The sequence below is a fragment of the Eublepharis macularius genome, chromosome 14 (assembly GCF_028583425.1).
Source record: "Eublepharis macularius isolate TG4126 chromosome 14, MPM_Emac_v1.0, whole genome shotgun sequence".
Lineage (NCBI taxonomy): Eukaryota > Metazoa > Chordata > Lepidosauria > Squamata > Eublepharidae > Eublepharis > Eublepharis macularius.
In genome coordinates this window covers 51,387,765-51,410,411 of record NC_072803.1, presented here as the reverse complement: position 1 = coordinate 51,410,411, position 22,647 = coordinate 51,387,765, and the positions used below count along the sequence as shown (strand labels likewise).

At 44.0% G+C, this 22,647-nt stretch overlaps 1 protein-coding gene across 1 annotated transcript in view; it reads right to left on the bottom strand.

The window, feature by feature from the left end:
- Window positions 1-22,647, bottom strand: part of PAPPA (pappalysin 1) — a 286,686-nt gene that overhangs the window by 226,563 nt on the left and 37,476 nt on the right. The window contains exon 3 of the mRNA XM_054998574.1: window positions 602-747. Within this exon, the coding sequence (XP_054854549.1) occupies window positions 602-747 (146 nt within the window). The remainder of the gene's footprint in view (window positions 1-601; window positions 748-22,647) is intronic.

Here is a 22,647-nt window from a genome sequence, read left to right as displayed (position 1 = left end):
CAATTGCAGGAAGTGGAGTGGGAATGCTCTTGCACCCCTTCTGATTTTGCCAGCACCCACGGGGCTATGCTCCCCTCTACAGTTGACCAGTCCCCTTACCCTCCCAATGGAAAGGGTGGGAAACCTGGCGCTCACCTCTTGAAGTCTGGGGGTGATGCCATCATGCAGTCTGTGGCAGTGCTCCCATGCTCTGTGTTGGACTGATTTTGGGGGGCCCAAACTGGCCCGGCATGAAGCATGGACTATTCCCATGGCCAGTGCAATGCCGTCACTCCTGGAAGTGATATTGTTGTGCTGTGCCAGAAGTGTGCTCTGGGAGACCCATTCCCCCGTCTTTTCACTCCACCAGCCAGGTGAGTGGTGGTGGGAGGCAGAGGGTGGGAGCAGGGGATCCCCTACTCCCACCAGGGACTGGAAACCCTATTCCATTTCTTCCTCCAGGAGAAGATGTGAGTGCGCATCTTTTCAAGGGTGCAGTATGCATCTCTGGAGCTTATAGAGGACATCTTACCCAGCCCCCGCATCTCTGGGGCTTATAGAGGACATCTTACCCAGCCCCCGCATCTGAAAACTTGGAGCATGGTCTATGATCTAGACTCACCTAAGTGTAGCAATGCTTCCTTGTCCCAGGGCCAGGTGGCCACCCCAGCCAGCTCTTCTTCGGAGGAGTTAGCAAAGAAGATGTTGAGATGTGTTGACCCATCCAGATTAAGGAGGTTCTTGAGTTCTTTGACATCTAAATAAGCTCTGAAATAGAAGGAAGACAGGGCAGACAAGTGTGAGCAATGCTCAGGAAAGAGGAAAGGCCTCTTAAAATATGTTAACATCTGGGAAGTATTACAATAAGGAGAAATTTGCATAAGATGAGGCTACATTTCCCCAGCCATCCTTTCGACAGTGCTGTAAGGTAGGCCAGTGTCATCCTGTATAATAGGGGGTAACTGAGGCTGAGAGAGGGCAACCTGCTCACAGTTACCTGAGAATTTTAAGAGGGGAGGCCATGGCTCAGTAGCATATCACCTGCTTGGCTTGCAGAAGATCCAAGGTCCAATCTCCAGCATCTCCAGTTAAGAGAATCAGGCAGTAGGTTTTGTGAAAGACTGCCACCAGAGACCCTGGAGAGCTGCTGCCGGTCTGAGCAGACAATACTGACCACGATGGACCAATGGTCTGATTCAGTATAAGGCAGTTCCATGTGTTCATGTACATTTTAATGCAGCAACCTTATGGATCACAACTCATTCTCTTAACTGCTACCAGTTCTCAAACCACCACAGTCACTATTTTTTTCCCCTTTGGGAAGAGACAGCCATAAAGGTGCTAACTTTCAACTGGAAAAAGGTGCTAATTGGGGTAACAGAGGGCAAACTATACAAGCCAACCACAGATGTCTGAAGGACAGCTAATGCAAGCAAGCAAGCTTGCCCTTAAATATACCCAGCAAGCAACTGCATTTCAGGTTGAGTTCCCACTGAAATGGTAAATCTGAGCCTGGGCTGTACTACCTTTAGAGGTGGGGAGTTTGACTGAAGGCCTCTCTGTACAAATTCTGCTCCTCAAAGAAGAATACATGTCTGGGAGAAGGACTCTAGCCTAGCTTAAGTCCAGATGCTGCCTTCAAACTTTCTACATGCAGGGCAGGATTTTTGTTCAGTCGTGTCAGCCTGAAATCTTTGCTCTGGGAAGAATGACTTGTCAGGCAGACCTTTTGGACCACTGAAGCCCAGTGTCCCAGCCCTCCTTTCCATACCTTCCCTCCCACTATTGTTGCTGCAAGGTAAGTTTTGGGAACACGGAAAGATTATGATCATGCTCACAAAGGATGGGAAGGAAGGAAGCTGGAGGCAGTGGGTGGCATTTTGAAGGCTTTCCAAGGTTTCAGGGAACTCTCTGAAAAAAAAGCTGGACAGCTTTCTAAGAAGTCTCTTGGAAAGATGCAGCTGATTCTGGGGTGCTGCTGGCAAGTCTTTGCCCACCTGTATGCCTGTTCAATAAAAATCCTCCCATGGCCATTTTATAACAAAAAGACTTTATAAAGTTCAAGCTGACCCTTTTCACTCTTTCCACTGAGAGATGTCACAGTTTAAAATCACCAGTGGAGTCCAAGTTTCTGAAAAGACAAGGGAAAAAGTAAAGTGTGTAGATGTGTTTTAAGCAGAAGGGAAGCTGGAAGAATGGAAGGAGAGGGTGAAAATCAAAGGGAAAGGGGATGCTGAAACTGGTCTGGGCACTAAAATGCAAACCTGCTGTTCCTCTTGTGATGCCTCATTAGCAACGCAGGCAATCACCTCATGGGAAAATACCAAGAGTATCAGATACTCAGCGTTCAAACTCAAGAAACTGGCATTTCGAAGACAACTTTGTGAGCCATTGAACTGCTTTGCCTGGCTTCATGGTCTTTCCAGCCATTACGTATAAAGGGAAATTGCACCACCTGCAATCCTCCTAATATGTACGCTCATCATTTGATTAAGTGCAGAATTTTGGACATTGAATTGCAAAAGCTTGCCAGTTCTGCCCAAAAATCCTGCTCCCCTCTGAATTTTGAAATCCTTTTAATGACTGGCCGACTGGCTTCTTACCTATCTGCCTCTTATACCCCACAAATGTGCAGAGTGTTCGCACTCGCTAGGTGCAATGCTATCCATTCAGCAGTCACCTATGGCAGATATAATAAGATCACATATTCTGCAAGACTTTGGGCTTGTAATTCAAACTCAGTTGAGTCGGTTCCTCATATTTTACGTCATTGTTCCCAGTATGCTGATATTCGCTCTAATCTCTTAGACCCAATTTTACTTAATATGCTGGGTCATTCGGAGGCCTTAATGGTGTACCATCTTCTGAATGATTCGTCATCCGAAATAACTGAAAAGGTAGCCTTATTTTTAAGTCTGGTAATCAAGGATCGATTGAAAAATGTCTGTTTATACTCAAACTACCCTTGTTACCTCTATATTTGTGTACTGCATTGATAACCTGAGATATGCCAATAAAGGCTTTGTTGTTGTTGTTGTCGATATGTATTTATACATTTGACAATGTACATATTTTCCAGCTTTGGTACACACTACACGTACTTTCAAACAAATTTGGATTACTAATTGCAAGTACCAAAGCTGGAGGGGGGCATCTTAAATGCTCAGTTTCTCTCTGGTGCAAATAAAACCTGTGATTCTTTATTTGCTCATCATTTTCTTTCTCCATCCTGATGGGGGCCCCATTAAATGTATTTGTTTCAGCTTTATTTGTGCACTGATAAATCAGCATTATATGTATGTTGCATGATATCAATAATAGGGGTCAACACGATACAACTCATGTATGAAAACTGACTGTGTCCATGATACAAACAAATCTATGAAACCAACTGCAAAACACAGAGAACTGAAGTCATTGGCAAAAAAAAAATTGAACCAATATGGAAAGAAATAAAGTAGGGAATATTTACTCATCCCCGGAGCAGATTTTGTTATCTTGAGGAGCTCAGATTCTGCACCCAGATTTCCCCATAGATGCATCCGTCTCTGTTCCTCCCTTCTGTTAGAACCAATAACTCCTATACTTTATTTCCAAAAAGTGGATCAGGAAGGCAGAGGGTGCTGAGCAGAGTTTTGCTCTGCTTTGCTTTCCCTTGTTCCTGCTGGAGTTCTTCTGCCAGCTCAAAAGGCCAGCCCAAGACACAGGACCTTCCAGAATTGGATGCAATATGGTGCTGGGGGTAGCATTGCACAAAGGGGCTGATTTATGCCAATCCAAAGCATTCGCTGCCACAAACATGCATAATTCATGCTTCTCTGATTGTAAAATTGAATTTGGTGCAGAATATACATAGCACCACCTGCAGTGCACGTCCTCGATGGGAAAGACAATGCGAAAGTCAACTAGCAATGCCAACAGAGGGAGGGAACTGCAACTGGGCCAGGAAGTTGAGGGCTTTCCCCCTTTTCAGTCCAATTTATCATCACATGGCACATTTTAATTTCACATTTGCTTTGCAGCATTTATTGAGCTATGCCCTCACAGCAAACGTGTGAACTGGGTTACTAGTATCCCCAGTTTACAAGCAGAAAGCTGAGGCAACACAGTGCCACCATAGCTGTTGGGCCAGCTCTGATCTCCAAAATCCAAGTCCAGCCCTCTGCCCGCTGGATCTCAACACTTCTTCATGCAGCATGTGAAACAGCTTGTGAAAGTAGTTGACTTGTATAAACAACATAATGTGTGAAGACAGACCTCACACAATCAGCTTCCTTGAGCAGGGATTTCCACATCCTACAAATGGAGGGTGAACTGTGAGACTCCAGGAGTTCTTTCTTTGTACATCGCAGTGTTCACATGAAAGCCAGTGTGCTGTAGTTGCTAAAGTATTGGACTAGGACTGGAAGATCCAGGTTCAAATCCTAACTCTGTCAGGAAGCTCACAGAGCAATCCCGGACTAGTCATTTGCTCTCAGCCTAACCCACCTCACAGAGCTTGGAAAGAGGCAATATAGAAAAGAGGATAACCTTGGAAGGAGGGCGGACCGCCCCATGCCTCCAGGGGGAGGAGGGGCATTGCAGAAGCTGTGATGTTACATCCGCTCCCCCATTTTTGTACTGCCATTCATGGAGCACAGGGAATTGAGGGTCGGGGTGGGGTTTCACCCGCTACAGGCATGCACCTGGTATGCCTACCTGGAAAGCTTCTTCATTGGAAGCTGAGATAACAATGTGACAGGTCGAATGCCACTTGCTTAAGCTATTAAATATGCAAAATTGCCACAGAAGGCAATGTAGCCATTGGTCCTCTGGGTATGCATAACAGGAAGAATGGGGCATGTTACAGTATCATGTCAACCAAAATGAAAACAGCCACAAGCTATTTTATGGTCTCTTGGGGTGTCTGATCTAGTATTCGTATACTGGTCAATTAGCTAGATTTATGCTCCTGGATGGCTCCTGCTGCTTCCAGCCCCCCGCCAGCCTTGCACCACTCTCCTGCCGCGGAACTTGCCTCAGTGGCATTGAGCTACTTTGCACCACTGCCCTCTCGCTGCTGCTCTGCCTGTGCGGCTGCTGCCTGCTTTTCTCTGTGAAGCGAGGGCCATGGATTCTATCCCATCCCGACTCTACATCCTCCTGAGCTTCAAAAGAGCCCTTCAAGCCAACACCAGCTGTCTTTTAAATTCCATCATTTGTTGAGTGAGCTTCATCCCTTCCCTTGTTTCAGTTTGGGATTCTCTAGTTTGACATTGGTTCCCTTGCTGTAGTTCAGTTCTCTTGAGCTTTGATGACTCAGCTTGCATTGGGAGTGGGACTTGCACTGAGACTTGCTTTTGGCCAAGGATTCCCTTTGCTTAAGCTTTCTTTTTGCCTGGAAAGCTTTGGAAATGTTTTCCCTATAGAAAACAACAGAGTGGCTGGGGGCACCTTTTTCAGGGACTCGTAGAACTGAACCCCTAGGTCCAATCTTCCTGAAACTTGGGGGGTCTTTAGCTGACAGGAAGTAGTAAGTTGCCTAGAAATTTGGTAGCATTTGCTTAAAAAATGCCCCCCCCCCCCCAGCCCCTGGCTAGTTTTTCCCATAGGGAATAATAACAGGATAAATTTGGGATTCTCAAATCCTACCCAACTGGATTAGAGAATATGACCCAGGTTTAAGGTATATTTATGTTTTATGGTATCCCTGATACCTGGATCCAGATTGAGCCTTGGGGGGGGGGGTGCACTCCCCTAATGACCCAGGCTACTGTGATTTCATCAGATCTTAGAAGCTAAGGATGGTCAGTCTTAGTTAATACTTGGATTGGAGACCACTGCAGAAGTTGAGGTTTGCTACACAGAGGCAGCCAATGGCAAACCATCTCTGTTCATCTCTTGCCTTGAAAACCCTACAGGGACACCAAAGGTCAGCTCCGACTTCATATCACTTTACACACTTACACACTGTTATAATGAAGAGACAGGTACACTGTATTTTAAAGTTAGGGATACTTCAAAATCCTCCTTCTCCAAATTGTTCTCTGAATTTTATAGTTATGATTCATTCAGGCTCATTTCAAAAGCGGAAGGAATACATTAGGAATCCTTCATGGTTCAGTTCTTTTTTTCATTGCCGAACTTTCTGCACTGCAAAAACATGAACAGTTTGCTGAAGCTTTCAATTCCTTCAGTTCATTCACATTTTTTCTCCATCTACAATGTTTAACTTGTATGTGTTAGGCTTGCCATTTGCCTGCTGGCATTGGGCAACCCCCCACCCTCAACAATCTGAGAGGTGGGAGAAAAAAAGGGGGGATGGTGTTGATGGTAAAACTCCAGGAATTTTGCTAGTCTCTATGATCTTCGCCATAAAGATTCAGGGAATTCCTACAGCACCTCCTTAAAGTGATGCCACCTCCCTCAGGCACCACTCCCAAAATCTTCCAGCATTGCTAGCACAGGGCTGGGAACCCTAGCAAGTGTATGTTGCCGGAGACCGAAGGATGCAATTTTATGCATGGTTGTATCTACAATCTCTTAAGGGTGGTGTTTTACCGAACCACATGTGCATAACTTCATGGGGTCAAATTGTGATTGTTCTTGTGCAAGGTTTTAGAGTACCTGGAAGAATTCAAAGCTATGACCCACTTTGCAAGCTCTAATTTTAGAAGTAATTTTAGAAACTTCAAGTTAAATTGGGCCCTAACCTGAATAGCCAGTCTAGTTCAGATCTCAGAAGCAGGTTTGGCCTTGGTTAGTAACTGGATGGGAGACCACCAGGGAAGACAAGGGTTGGTACAAAGAGGCAGGCAATGGCAAACCACCTCTGTTAGTCTCTTGCCTTGGAACTCCAGCAGGGGCTGCCATAAGTCAGCTGTAACTTGATAGCACTACACACACATACAGTTAAACGGGAGGGGAGAGAAGGCAACATGTTATAGCCTGATCTTATCAGATCTCAGAAGCTAAGCAGCGTTAGTACTTGGATGGGGGGCCATCAAGGAAGACTGGGGTTATTCTGCAGAGGAAGGCAATGGCAAACCACCTCTGCTTCTCTCTTGCCTTGAAAGTCCCTTGCTGGGGTAGCCGTAAGTCATCTGCAACTTGGACAGCATATACCTACAAATTAAAATTGGAATACTGGAGACATGAAAGACACCACAACGTAAGCTTCCAGAGCTATAACCGATCAGAATGGGAGACATGAATTCATTCATAGTTAAAGTGCAGAGATGGAAAGAAGTCAGCCTGAAGCCCTGACAAAGGCGCAAAACACCTACAACACTGTTTCAGAATGTGCAGCCCTCACCTCTGCTGGTTCACTTGGGTGTGGGGGCAACTGGGAAAAATATGAAGGGGAGGTGACACTTTGTTGGCCAGAAATGCTCTGAGGCTCAACGGAGAGTTGGCTCTGTGCACCTATCCCTATAAATGGTGCATGTTTTTGCCTGATGCGCATGCAGCTCTCATGAACTTCTTGCTCTTCTGTTCCACTGGACTGGGTTCCTTAAATTCTTTGTGAGGCTTCTTCCATTCCCAGAATGAAGGGAAACTACAGGAGCTGGCTTGGGACTAAAGTGTTTCCAGTCCTCCCTGGAGAACACCCCAATGGAAAACAGATTTAGGTTTCCATAATACTGGATAATCGCTGAGGTCATGGTCTCAGAAATAGCTCCAGAATGGGTGTCCCCAAGCCCTCTTCTGCTGAATCATTGAGGAAAGCAAGCTCCTCAGGGATGTAGCAAGTGGGGGCTTTATTTCCATCCCATGCAGCGTTTATCTGAAGATCAGATGTCACAAATATGTCCTGGAAGATGAAGTTCTGTGACCATTAACACATTTCTCATCTCTCTCCCACCCACTCCCAGCTCTCTGCAGACCCATGGCAATGCACAGGCCTCTCGACTTCCTGCCTTCACAGCTTGTCTTGCACATATCAGAACAATACTCTGATTCCGTTAAGGCTGGAAGAGGTTTCCCAGGATTTTCCCTTCTATAACGTCTGCTTGCACTTTGCTTTATTTCAGGGCTGAACACTGGTGCACGTGAAGGGAAGGTGTCCATGCACAATGCCAGTGAAAACACATGTTGGAGATGGCAAGTGTGGGGAGAGGTTTCCAGTACAGCACTGCAAGGCCAAGGGTTGATTCACTCAATTGCTTTAGGGATAAGCAATTGTTTCATTTTTTTTTCTTTTTTTAAAATAGATTTATAGTTTTTTTCAGCAGTTTTGTTCTCTGCTCTATTGCTTTTGTATTGTGCATGTGTGATGCTGTACAGTTTTCATACGCAACATATACAGTGCTTGTGCATTCTGCATCCTTTATACCTATAATGCCAATCTATTGGTGTACAAATGTTTAAAAAATGTGTAAACTTTATTGCGGGGGGAGGAGTCTGGTAAGAGGAAACAGAAAATGATACAAAAATAAATACGTGTTTGATTTGTACAAGGAAAAACAAAATGTGAAGCTTGGCAGGAATACAAAATTCAAAAGCATTGCTACACCACGTTAATGATGCACAAATTAGGTCTGAGGTCCAGGGATATAATGGTATCAGAGATCATGTGGCTCTCCCCTCTAGGTCAATTTGTTTCAAAAGCACTAATACCTCCAGGCAGTGATTGTACACGCTGGGCTATTATTGTCAGAACCAGTCTTATATGTCCTATGTTATAACATTATCATCATCTCTTCCATCCTTCAAGGAACTCATAATGGCATATATCTTCACAACAACCTTGTGAGGTTGGTGAGGTTGAAAGAAGCCAACTGGTCCAAGAGTCACCTTCCTGAACCTGGGTCTCCACAAGCCCAATGCAACCACTACACCACACTGGCATTTCAAAGGCACAAATCTTTTTGCTCAAGGGGAAGAAATAAGAGTCTAACCTGTGTTGATGACATTGTTAGTGTTATTGCAGGAAATAAAATGCTTACGGTGTGTTAGATCATTGATCCCTCCAGCCTAGGACTACTTAGTCTGACTCACTGTGCGTGTCCAAAAGGGATCTTTGCAAGGGAAGAAAGAATCTTTCCCAGTCTTGTTTCTGGAGATGCCTCAGTGGGCGCTTCCTGAGACTGAAACCAAGACCCTCTGCAGGCAAAGCATATGCTCTGCCACTAATATCTGATCTTTCTTTCTAGTCTAGTATTACCTACTATGATTGGTTCTCCAAGTCCTCAGACAAAGGTCCTTCTCAAACTGGGTTTCCAACTCTGGGTTAAAAATTCCTGGAGATTTGGGGGTGGAGCCTGGAAAGGGTGGGGTCTGGGCCAGTGGGGTGAAATGCCATAGAGGCCACCTTCCAAAGCAGCCATTTTCTCCAGGGCAACTGATCTGTATGGTCTGGAGATCAGTTATAATTCCAGAAGACCTCCAGGCCATGTATGTGTGTGTGTGGTGCCCTCAAGGCATAGTTGACTTATGGCGAACCCTAGTGGGGTTTTCATGGCAAGAGACTAACAGAGGTAGTTTGCCATTGCCTGCCTGTGCAGCCCTGGTCTTTGCTGGAGGTCTCCCATCCAGTTACTAACCAAGGCCAACCCTGCTTAGCTTCTGAGATCTGACGAGATCAGGCTCACCTGGGCTATCCAGGTCAGGACCTCCAGGACCTACCTGGAGGTTAATAAGTCATATAAATATATACCTAATAAATAATATAATTTGATATTTCAAATATATGCCGTCAGAGAATCATTGAAGATAAAGCAGGTAAGTGCTAAATGTACCAACAAAGAATATTAACACGATCATGTAAACAAGTGGTCTATCAAAAATTAATATTATCAGCATGCATTTCTTAAAGTGCATTGGCGCTCCACAAAATTTCCAATGCTGTTTTTCAAATAAGTATACGGTCATTAATTGCAGCAGAGTCCAAGGTAAGATACGCCAAAGTTTTACTAAACATGAGTTCTTATCGTTGCAGGGCTGGTGTAATTTGTTTTTTCTAGTTAGGATCCTGTTCCACGATTCTCCTTAGTACTTGCTACCTATCTGGAGGTTGCCAACTAAACCTACCATGCTGTAAACTACCTTGAGCACTAAATATGGTGGAGAGGCTGTATAGAAGTTAACTAAAATAAATAAATACCATCTAACCCACTTTACTTGAAGATGATGGTGACTGAACCTGGGACATTCTATTTTCACATCAGGAAGCATTGCACTGAGCAACAGTCCCGAAGTATGCTGAACAACTTCAAGTTGCAAAACAAAACAATAAAGTGTGTCTTATCAAAGCTTGCTAAGAGTAGGCCTTTAATCCTGAGAATACCTCTCACACACGGAAAAAGAACAAATACGAAACAAAATACAAACATAGTACCAATGAATCGCTAAATCATGCTAACAGAACTTAATGCCTCCTCAGAGCGGTTTACAAAGTATGTTATTATTATCCTCACGGCAATCCCCAGGAGTGGGGAATCAAACCCGGTTCTTCAGATTAGAGTCCTGCTGCTCTTAACCACTATACCAAATGCAGAATGTAAGCTGAGAGGTCCGTGTCAGATCCTCACATGCCATCTTCAATCTTCATGTTTCCTAGTTAACCACAAGCAGGCGTGCATAGAGATTTTCCAACAAGCCAGTTTGTTAGTTCATTCACTGGGTATCTGGCAAATGGTTTCACTGTATTCCTTACTAACCATGAAGTACTGTGCAATCAGCTTTTTGTGCATGCATGTTCTCACACAGACCAACTGAGTCCTCCTTAGAATTAGCTCACTCACAAATCATATAAAGCAGTCATCAATATATACTGTTTTTTCAATAAAATCCTATCTGTAAGATTTTGCAATCATTCAGGAAGATGCTGAGGGACTTTAATAACCATGGAGTAATTTTATTTAAGAGAAATGAAGAAACAAAGTCTTTCATAGCAGTCTCTCTAGCCAGCTTATACAGTGGAGGTGGAGAATGCCCTCAAGTCATAGCTGACTAAAGCAAACCCTAGTGGGATTTTCATGGCAAGAGACTAACAGAGGTGGTTTGCCATCACCTGCCTCTGCAACCTAGGTCTTTGTTGGAGGTCTCCCATCCAATTACTAACCAAGGCCAACCCTGCTTAGCTTCTGAGATCTGATGAGATCAGGCTCACCTGGGCTATCCAGGTCAGGGCATTACCCAAAGACATGAGGAAAACCAGCTCTGGAAATGTTCCAGATTCTAGTGTCCTTGGACTAATATAAAACATGAAATGGACTCCTAAATATTAGACTATCCTTCAGCGTTCACCTAAGTAGCCCACAGTGACACTACTGGCTGATCAGTTTAAACCAGTTGCATTTTAGTGCCTGCACAGTTTTGGAAAAACTCAATGCCAACTGATCACCTTCAGCAGGTGCTTAGCACAGCTGCTTAGCATGAACCTAACAGAGCAAGTAGGGTTCCTGGGTGCCCTCCGGTGGTGGGAAAACTGCTGCCGGTTTGTCCTGGTGCCCTCTGATCACTGGCAAGTATGCTCTCAGCAGGGTGCAATGTCATTTCCTGAAGGGACATTATTGTGCTGACTGCAGGAGTGCTCACATACTTCACAAGGGTTGGTTTTGCCTCAAACAGGCAGAATTTGACCCACAAAAAGGGCAGGAGCACTCCCAAGGCTAGTGTGCAATGAAATAACTTCTAGAAGTGACACCATCACACCATGGCCTGAAGCAAGCACGTGCAAAGGTTGTATAACTGGAAAGTACCACCCCCCCCTCCTGTTGGGAGCCTATGGGGACCTGGCAACCCTAAGTGATCAGCTCACATCTGTTTGTCACCTTTAAAAACAGTAAGTTTGACAGTCGAACGCATCTGCAGAGAAATTTGTAGAATCCCTATTTCTTAGGATTGCTAGGTCTTCCTGGCAACTGGCGGGGGGTGGGCTGGTACTTATCAGTCATGCATATGCATGACATGATGCGTATCATGGAAGTGACATCATTGTGCCTGGTAGGAAGCACGCATGCCATGACTTTGCCTGGGCAAACGGATTAATTTATTATGACATATTCATTTACTATGAAGTAATCTATCCCCCTTCTGATTTGAGCTTCTCTTTTCTCTTAAGTGGTTTAATCAAACGGAATGCTTTGATTAAAGATACACTTCAAGATTTAACTTCTGAAGTCCTGAAAGAGGAAACTGAGCCCTGAGGAATAACACTTGCAATTCAGTTTGCAAGGCATCTCCAGCAATGTAAATGAAACAGCGACAGTGTTTTACTAGGGTCAGAGACCGTAGAATAGGTCATGTCCTAGTAAAGAGCGACAGTTTGAACATGTGTTGTGAAATATTAGTACTTTGCTTTCTCCCGAGGTTATTGCATGCTTACTCTTTGCAGTCATTTAAGCTTTTCTACCTGCAAATCAGTTGCCAATGATGGCTTCTCCCTCTTTCTCTTACACACAGGCACACGCACACCTTTAAATAATGACATTTCCAATTTAGTATCCGGAATCTGCACTTGCTGCCTTTGGGCTGCTGTTGGAAACTCACTCCAGTTGTAGCAATCCTCTACTCCCTCATCTCCACCAGAGCCAAACATCTCTGACTTCAGCTTGAGAAACAAGCAAGTTCACATCTGGTGCTAGTTTGCGCAACTGTGTCCCCCCCCCCTCCCCTTTCAAAATCCCGGCAGTTGCACAAATGTACACCTGTTCTGAGTTTTGGCCCACACTATGGTACAGGCTGATACTGGAATTTGCAGAGTGCCTAAAGCTGAGGGGAAGAGCAGGGAGGGCAAGCTTACATGCTGCTGTTGTTTGAAGGGTGAAGTTAGAAATGTGGAAGGAGACAAGAAGATGAGTGTCAACCAAAAACCATGATGACATTTATGGTCAATGATTGCCAACTGTTTCACCCCATGAGACAAAACCCAAGGCGCCCCACCACTGTGGAATTCAAAGCAGGGAGGGGAAGCCCCAACCAGTTGGATAGCCTGCACCACCAAACATGAACACAACTTTGTCCAACATTCTTTGCAAGCTACAGGATTCCCCAGGCTCTGATTGGCTCCTGTCCAGTTTCCTGATTGGCTGAGAACACTATACAAGTTCTTCCAGGTCAGGCCAACCTCAATCCCATTAATCATTCAACAAGCAAGGCCAGTAAGCCAGGGCTTCTCAACTGCAGCATCCCCATCCTCGGCTCCTATCGTTTTTACTGATGAAATAATTCTGGCTTTCGCTCACTCAGCCCTAAACAAACATGGAATGAACCCTACTGATCCCATCCAGCTGCCAGCCCGTAGCACACCCTCCAGCATTTGAAAAGTAAAAACAGGGACACATTTGTAACAGCCCTGTTCTCATATTAAGGATCAGTGTCCAAGGCCTTTCCTTTCCCCCAAAGTTACGCACTGCTGGAGGTTCTGCCCAGTCTGTTGTATGCTGAATAAATTTGCTTTGCAACGCCTTCTCCTTCTCAGATTTCCAAAACAAGATGGTGTTTGTTCTTGGAGCAAAGATACATTTTTTTAAAAATAACAAGTTCTGATTTTTCAAAATGCATCTCAGCAGTTACAGTGTATGACACAATAGACAATGTACTGCATGACACCTATATACGCGCACACATGCATTTGCACTAAAGACCAGATGGATTCTGCTACTTATGTCAGGGTTAACTTCTAAAAGACTGACATCAGAACCACAAGTGACAAAAGGCACAGATTGGACACTTGTCTGCTTCCCTCAAGTTTTGATGGGAAATGTAGGCATCCTGGTCTCGCAGCTTTGCTCTCTGACTGCTGTCCAATGGACTTTTCAACTGTCACTTGTCCAACATTCCGCCAAGCTGCCTACATTTCCCATCAAAACTTGAGGGAAGCAGACAAGTGTCCAATCTGTGCCTTTTGTCACTTGTGGTTCTGCTCTGAGAGAAGAAAGTTGAACCTGGAAGAACTGACAACTCTTGGAACTCACATTAGTCTTATTGCCCTCCCAATGCAAATAGTGGAACAAAACGGGGACAGCAATTTACCAGGGACAGGTGGTAAAAATTAGGACTGTCCCTACTAAATAGGGGCAGTTGGAGGATATGTCTCAGATATCGGGAAGGGAGGCATCTGCCAAATAGTCTGTGTCTTAACAACCTTTCTTGTTGCATCATTCAAGACTTATAGCCTAGGTGAACTATTTTAAAAGGGCAGTTAATCAGCAGTAATCATTAAAAGAGATTCACCTTATATTTTCTGAGGTCTACTTTGGTATACGTAATATACTGTTAGAAAACAAAAGGGGGAGTCATCCAAACCAACATGTACCAATATTAGGCAAGGACTAGGGCTGCCAAGACCCAGAGTGGGTAAGGGATTCCTTGTACCTGGCTTCCAAGTTCCACTGCCTCTCCAAACGGGAATGGGAGAAAAATAAACAAAAAAATCAACATCAGACTACTTCTGGGAAAAGCCCAGCTATGACACAGGTAGGACTGTCAGGTCCCCCCGGGGGGTGGGGGGCAGGGTTACGTCGCTCCCAGCCTCTGCTCCCCCCACCACTCACCTGGCCAGCAGGGGGGAAAGGCCCTGGGGAATGAGCCTAGGAGGCAAAAAACCTCCTGGGCCAGCACGTGGTAGTGCACTCCCCACAAGCACAATGACCTCACTTCCCTTTGAAGTGTGGGAGCATGCCTGTCACTGGGCACACACCCGGAAGTGACATCATTGTACTGCGACAGGAGTGCATGTGCACTTTGTGTGTGAGCTCTCTCATAAGATGCGTACCTGCTCGTCCCATTCCACACACCCAGGGGACCTAGCAACCCTAGGTACAGGGGAAGAAGGGATTAACTCTTCTGTATCACCATTTCCCTGATAAAAAAATGCCATTGTCCTGGTTAGGTTTAACAAGAGAAGTTAAGGAGAAAAGATAAGTACCTGTATTATTCTGGTCTTTTCCCCCTTAAGGGGACAAAAGAAATCAGAGGGTTTTGTTTGTTTTTTTTACTTGAGAAACAACAGGAGGAGGAGAATTATCACCACCATCCTAGTGCCGCAGCTCCCATTCATAATTTCTGTGGCTGCTTCTTCAGGGCCAAACACACACATTGGGAGTTCCAATCACACAACTTCAGGATCACATCTACTTTGACTGTTCAAGTTCCCAGGACAAAAGGAAATTATCCAGTTAGCATGGAAAGCCAACTAGTTTCCTCCAACATTGCGGCTGCTACCTTTGGTTAATGTAGCATAGAATAGCCGCTAGTGGGGGAGATATCTTTTCTTTTTTCCTCCAGTGTAATCTGTGAGCCATGCTTAGCTTTCTCAAGGTTATTTGGGTCCCGTGACGGAGAACGTAATGTCAGTCGCATGGGCCCCTGCCAAAGAAGCTGGACTCCAGCCCTGCCAAAGTCGCATTTCAAAGCCATGAGTGCAATCTTGGACGAGGATCAAAGCTTCTCTAACTGTCATTAGAATATTTCCTTTACGCATCTCTTTGGAAGGGCTAGTAACCTCCACATTTATATATATAATTCCCAACAATGCAAACTAGTAGTTCATTAAAGGAGCTGGAAAAGAGAGGAGACATATGGAAAAGGTATAGTTTTATACCAGAGCCCTTGTCTCAGACACAAAGGCAAATCTTACTGTTTTAAAAATGGGGAAATCCTGGGATACCATGAGACAACCTCCAGAACCGTCACAGAGCTGTAAGTACGTCAGTGAAAGGTCACCCCTGCTAGAGTCTCATTAGAGAAAGAAAAAGAAATTCAATGGGCTGCTGGGAGGCCACTGGGGAAGTTGAAATCAAATCACCAGATTGCACACAGTTCTCCACCCAAATGTGTTCACATACTTGTTCCAAATGCAAGCTTTCATTCTATGGAATGGAAGGCAAGGAGGAGGAATGGGATAACAAGACCCAACAGCTGTATCTTCTATCCAACAGGTCCAGTATCACAGCCAGTGAAACATCCCCGCTCAGAAAAACAGGCTGGATCCCATCTTTCCTGCTGTCCAATGATCACTTACGTCACACTCACTCTGTTGCCGATTAGAATGACTGATTTCAGCCAGAATAAAGATACTGATACTTGGCTATTTATACCACCATTGCTAATTCTGAGGAAGTCTGACAGTACAATCCTGTGTAAAGATATATGCAAGTGCCATTCCTTTCCCGCTCTCTTCTTTATTATTTTATGAGCCCAAGATGGTGTACATGGCCTCCCTCATTAGCCTCAAAACCAATAACTTGGTTTTGATAATGTCTTTTATGGCTTAGTTTTAATCCCTTTCTTGTTTGTACAGTACGGTTTTTATCATTTCTTGTATTAAATTTGAATAAATTATTAAAAAAAAACTTTGAACTTGACAGATGGTGACTGGACCAAGATAGGGAAGAGGCTGTGCTCAGTGACAGAGACTAGGGTTACCAGGTCCCCTTAGCCTCCCAGTGGGAGGTGGGGGGCCTAGCACTTACATCCCTGCTAGGCCTATGATGATCCCTGCATGTGCGCTGGCGCAGGGGCTAGTGTGTGCTTGACAGTGGGCCAATTTTGGTCTCAGATAGGACAAAATATGCCTGTTTAGGGCCAAATTCAACCCACTGCAAAGCGCAGGAGGGGCGTGATGATGTCACTCTCAGGAGTGACATCATCGAGCCTCCCTAGGAGTGCGCCCAGGAGGCCCGTTCCCATGTCTTCCTCCCTCGCGAGCCAGGTAAGAAGAAGCAGGGGATCCCCCGCCCCCACCAGGGGAACGGTAGTAGGGACTCTGCTTGGCATACAGAAGGTCCCAGGTTCAACCCCAGCATTTCCAGTTTAAAGGATTAAGTAGCAGGTGACATGAAAGACCTCTACTTGAGACACTGGAAAACTGCTGCCAGTCTTAGACTATACTGATCATTAAGGACTGATGGTCTGATTCATGACTTCATGGGTCTTGCTGGCTTAACAATGCAGTTCTGCACTCCAATCAAAACTGGGTTTAGCGGGCTGAGATTGGATTGCAAGGTAAATCTACATGTTAATACAAGAAACTACAGAAAACTCTGGATGGCAGATGTTCCCCTAGAAGAAACATTTTCCCTCCTCTCAAACTCAGAGGCAAATGACTCTTCTTAGATGGTGTTTGCTGCAATCTAGGCATGCATCATCCCCTAAATGTATGTTTTTTTCTTCAGTAGTATTTTTTTTTGCCAGTAAGATTTATATAGATTGATTATTCAACTCAAATTCATATGTCTATCTAAGAGTTCATCAACCAGATGATAGCCCTAACAACAAGGGTTGACTTTTAAAAACAAAAATGTTGCTACATAAGCCACCTGCACATGTGCTTATAGAAAGGCAGGGTAAAATATTTACAAAGTTATGTAAGTGCATCTTGCAAAGCTTTCAAAAATGGCAGCATAATAAAACTCACTAAATGATACCTACATTTCTTTCAGAATGGCATCCATCCACATATGTATTTTTCCCTCCATTATTCTTTGCAAACTTTCAGACTCAGTCAAGAAACTCCTTGTTTGCTTAGAATTTATCTGTTTTTAGACCTTTTAAAACCTTTTGCCTTGAACCTTGAATTCAGCTCCTCCTTAGATTACCATAAACTTTTACCTCAGGAAGGCCTTGGTCCCAATCAACACCCTTTATATTAACACACTTACACAGCTTCACGTGTTCTCTACTTTACTCAGGCTTATACCTCAAGAACACCTTTAGTTTGAGTGCCCTAAATATTGCTGCATCCTCAAAAGGTTTTCATCACCAACAGAGACTTTTTGCCTTAGACCTCCTTGATTCAAGTGGTAATATAGGAAGACTTATTATAGACGGTATTATGAGAGAACAGTCAGCATGTGAGGATGGTTGTGAGATTAAAAAAAGGATTTTTTTCCCCTCTGAGCAAACCCAGAATTTATTTATAAGAACATAAGATCTTGAAGGTTGCAGTGTTTTGACAAGCATATTGGTTTCAGGATAGTTCTTAAGCTTGATGGTTTCACAAATAGTTCTCTCTTCTTTAAAGTTATATTCAGACTCAGTCACACAGTCTAATTTTCCACACAGATCTTCCTTAACAGAATAAACTCTCTTCTCATCCACACAGACAAAAAAAATCACTCAGGGCCAAACTACAAGTGACGAATGACACAGGTTGGACACTTGTCAGTTTCCCTTGTCAGTTTGATGGGAAATGTAGGCAGCTTGGAGGAATGTTGGACAAGTGACAGTTGAAAAGTCCACTGGACAGCAGTCAGAGAGCCAAGCTGCAAGACAAGGATGCCTACATTTCCCATCAAAACTTGAGGGAAGCTGATAAGTGTCCAACCAGTGTCAGGCCCTCAGACCTTTCCACACTGAAAGGCCCTCAGACCTTTCCACACTGCTTAATCTCTTTCTCAGATATATACAAACTGACCCAGGCAGACACACAGTTTGTCTGATATAGTCAGAATCCTTTCTTTGAGATAATCAAAGAATGACTCAGGTTCACAGTTTGCCTTTCTCAGAGATACACACAACTCTCTCAGGCTCCACACTGTTTCACTTAATTGGCAGAATGTATACTTTCTCTGAGAAACACACAGGCTCTACACAGATTGACTGACTGAACTAGAATAAACTCTCTCTATATAAAGGATGACTGAAATTTTTTCCCTCAGCGCTGACTAAAAGCTGCAGTTCACTCCTGCCCCCCCCCACCATAGTACAGCTACCAGCCAATCAGATCACACTTCACTCACCCATCCAGCCCTCCTTCTTTCCTCAGAGGCTTACATTTAACTCACAGCAACAATTATTTAAAAAAAAAACATTAGCAAGCAGAAATAAAATACTCAAACTATTTAGATGCAAAAATATTATAATCCTTTTCCTTGCCTGGACCAAAAAATTAGCATGCAAAAACATGTATATTTTGACAGGCGCAACATTTCCCAGATGAAGACAGGGACATGGTTATTATACTCCTGTTTTCATACCAAGTATAACATCATGAACTCAGCTCCAACTTCCCTGCTATTACATTCTGTGTACATTCGGATGTCAAAACTAACCAGGGCCGTCATCACACGGCCATAAATTTAGCGCCAAACTAGCGCCATCTCCCGCTGAATTCTCACCTTATTCCGGCTCTCTTGCGATTTCGCCATTCTCCCCAATTCACGCTTTGTGACTCTTTATGTCGTCTTTATCCACTTCAATGTGAATGCCCTGGATAGACTATGAATGCTTTGCAATACCAAAACGCTCACTCTCCCTGATCATCTGTCTCACCTAACACTGATTCTCCTGCCCTACACTCTCACAAGCCCCAGTGCGACCCGCAATTAAGCCTCAAAGTAATTTTTTTTTAAAAGTCAGCCTTATAGCGCTATAACGCTATAGCGCTATTCTGCCATGGGTGGGAAACCCAGCACAACATTATAATAGAAGAGTGATATAACGCAAATATGCGGAAAATTTTTTTTTTAAGGGTGCGGGCTTTTTAGGGCCCCGTTTCCGGAGGCACTTTGACTGACCGTCAAATTGCGCTTTTCCCTTTTAATGTGACTGACTGGAAGCGCAAGCAGTCGTCAAAAGATGGGAGAATTCATTCTAATAACGATAACAGAAGAAACGATTTCTAGTGCAAAACTGACAAAATAAGGGCCCGTGTGACGACGGCCCAGGTTTTAATCAAACTCTAGTTTAAAAACCACAGCTTACCATGACATGTCACTGCAGCCACTGACAATGTTCACTCTTGACTTGTGCATGTTATCCTGAAATATGTTCATTTATTGCTGATAGCCAAAGGCTACAGCAATTTTAACATAGAAGATACAGATTTTTTAAAAAGGATACAAAGACCATAAAGAATTTAAAAGAACAAAAACTGAGCAACCCCTCCCAAATTATAATAAAAGAATAAAATTCGAATTTCCTTCTTACAATGAGTTCAAGCAATTTATTACCTGGTCAGAGGTAGTAAATCCACACAGCTTACATTCAGTCACACAGCTAATATTCTTATGCTGTGGAAGCAGCTGCTGCTGAAGAAACTTTTTTAAAAATCTGCACAGATAATCAGATCTCCAATGGCCATTCAGAAGCCGTACTAGGAAAAAGCCCCTACCTGGCCCTGTCCATTTTCTAAAAGCTCTTGGTGGGTACCAGGAAACGTGTCAGGAAAGGTGCTATGGCACCCATGGGTGCCATGTTGGGGACCCCTGCCTTTTACTGTCAGACCCATCTAGCTCAACATTTTCTGCTCTGACCAGTAGCAGCTCTCTGGGGTCACGCGCAGCAAAAGGCCTTGCTCCATGAGACCCATCTATGATAGGGACCGAAGCTGAGATCTGCTGGCAAAACAGGTGCTTTGCCTCTAAGACAAACCTTGGTCGACCTGGATCAGTTTTGCCTACAGGGAAACTCTAGACTCGGTTACTGAACATCCTTTACCTGGAAACACAAAGGATGAGAACAGGGAATCATCTGTACACAAAATGAGGGCTCTGCCAACAAGCTATAGGAGACATTCTTCAGTTCACACGAACATTTCAGCAAGGAAATGGGGGCAATATAGGGACAGTAATTTACTAGCAATGTGTTACTGAAAATAGGGAGTATTCCTAGTAAAGGGGAACATACTCGAAATCCAGCTCGAACTCAGAGCAGGCCATCTTTGACTGACAACCTTGCAAAGAGTTGCCCTGTCCAGATTTTTCTGTTTTCCATGCTTAAATATAAGTTTCATACTTAGAAATTTGTTCAGAAATTTGTTCAGAAATTCTGGGTTGCTGATTTGCATCCAACACCCTAGATGGCCCCTGGCATTTGCTCCTCTCTGTTTGAAGAACAGAGGCAAACATTTGGGAAAGATAAATGAAAGGGCAGCAGGAAAAAGTTCTCAGTGATGCAGATTACAGTATTTATAACAAAATAAAACAAAATTACACACATGCACGCGCAGCTGTTTACTTCTGGTTTTCTGGTGATTATCAGGGCATGCTGCAAAGTAACCTTAGCCCAAAGTCAACTTTTTCCTGAGGATGCTGGCAACTTCTTTCTGCTTTCCTTTTAAAGACTCTAAAATCCATTCCACACAGAGAGAAATTTGCCCCAGTAAGAAGAAGGTGCTGCTGAGTTCATTGCAGCCCCATCCATGGGGCTTTCCAGGCAAGAAATGAACAGAGGTGGTTTGCCATTGCATTGTCTTCGTTGGTGGTCCTCGCATCCAAAAATTAACTATGGTCAACCCTGCTTAGCTTCCAAGGTCTGACAAGCTCATGGTACACCGGGCTATTCAGGTTGCATTGCCCTAACATCAAAGTTCAAATCTAGATTTTGGTCTTCTGCCACTATTTGTATGAGGGAAACAAGGACGGAGAGACAGAAGAGAAACGGATAATTGATTTTTTAAAAATTCATTTGTGCTGTTGCTGTGGTACAAACACCTTTGGAAGATGGAGACAGAATTCAACATACTGTGTCTGCAAGACACAGTTCGTTGCTATGGTTGCCATCCTCCTGGTAGTGTCTGGAGATCTCCTGGAATTACAACTGATCTATAGGCTACAAAGATCAATTCTCCTGGAGAAAACAGCTGCTTTGGATGGGCTCTATGGCATGACACCCCACTGAGTCCCTTCCCTCCCCAAATCCTATCCTCCCCAGGCTCCATCCACAAGTCTCCAGAATATCCCTGACTTGGAGCTGACAACCCTTCACTCCTTATGTCACTATACACATTTGATAGCATGAACGTGGATGCTTCATGCCAAGTGCCTATCTGATCCAGCATCCTGTCTTTCACAGAGACATGGGAAAATTCCTAGAGCATTACTATGGAGGTCATATTTTTTCTCCTGCTCCTCAGTTTCTCAAGGGCAGGGAATCGGGGCCAAAGGAAAGGGTTTACCTGCCAAGGTTGGGCAAACAGCAAGCCTAGTTGTATCCTACAGTGGAAGGAGAGGCACCAGAGTCCAAGAATAAACACAAGAGCAACCACCTGGCATCTACTAAGCAGAGAAAAGCGATTTTGTACAGTGCAGTAAACACTGGTGTAGATTCAGATAAGCCCATGCCTGGTGATACATAAAACTCTCTTGGTCAGAGAGCACAGATTGAGGGTGGTGGGGCGAAGGTTTATTGCACAAATGTTGACATATTGCTCAAGTATGCATGATCCTTAATGATTAAAGCCTTTGTTCTGCGTCAAGCCCAGAAAGATATAAAAGGCTCCAGTTGTGTTTTGGACACAAAAATGAATTTGCAAATACTTGCACCCTGATAGGATGGATTGCACTAAGCGTCAGTGGCTTCATTAATGATTTCTTAGGAATGAGTGGAGTTCCCTAATTCAGTCCAAACATTATTCTAAAAGCATGCTCTGTGTGGCATTCCATACTTTCCTCATATTGGTTTGACTAAGAAAATTTCTAAAATTAAATCCAGAATTGGGTATCTTTCAGTTGGCGGTAGTTTTCAGGTCTCCTGATCATTTGTGTATTTCCCCCCTATCTCAGTATTACCAATATGCATGTGCACAATGATCCCAAGGTGATCATCTGTACAGTGAGTCAGAGTGATTCCATGCAGTATTTTATCACTGTGGACAAAGTTTTTACACTTTGGTAAATTACTGTGCCAAAGGAATCCGGATGGAGCCAAGTTGACAATTGCTGCAAGTTTGTTTTTACTGACGCAAACTTGTAGAGAATGGGAACACACATAAATTAAGGAATAAATTAAAAGCTGCCG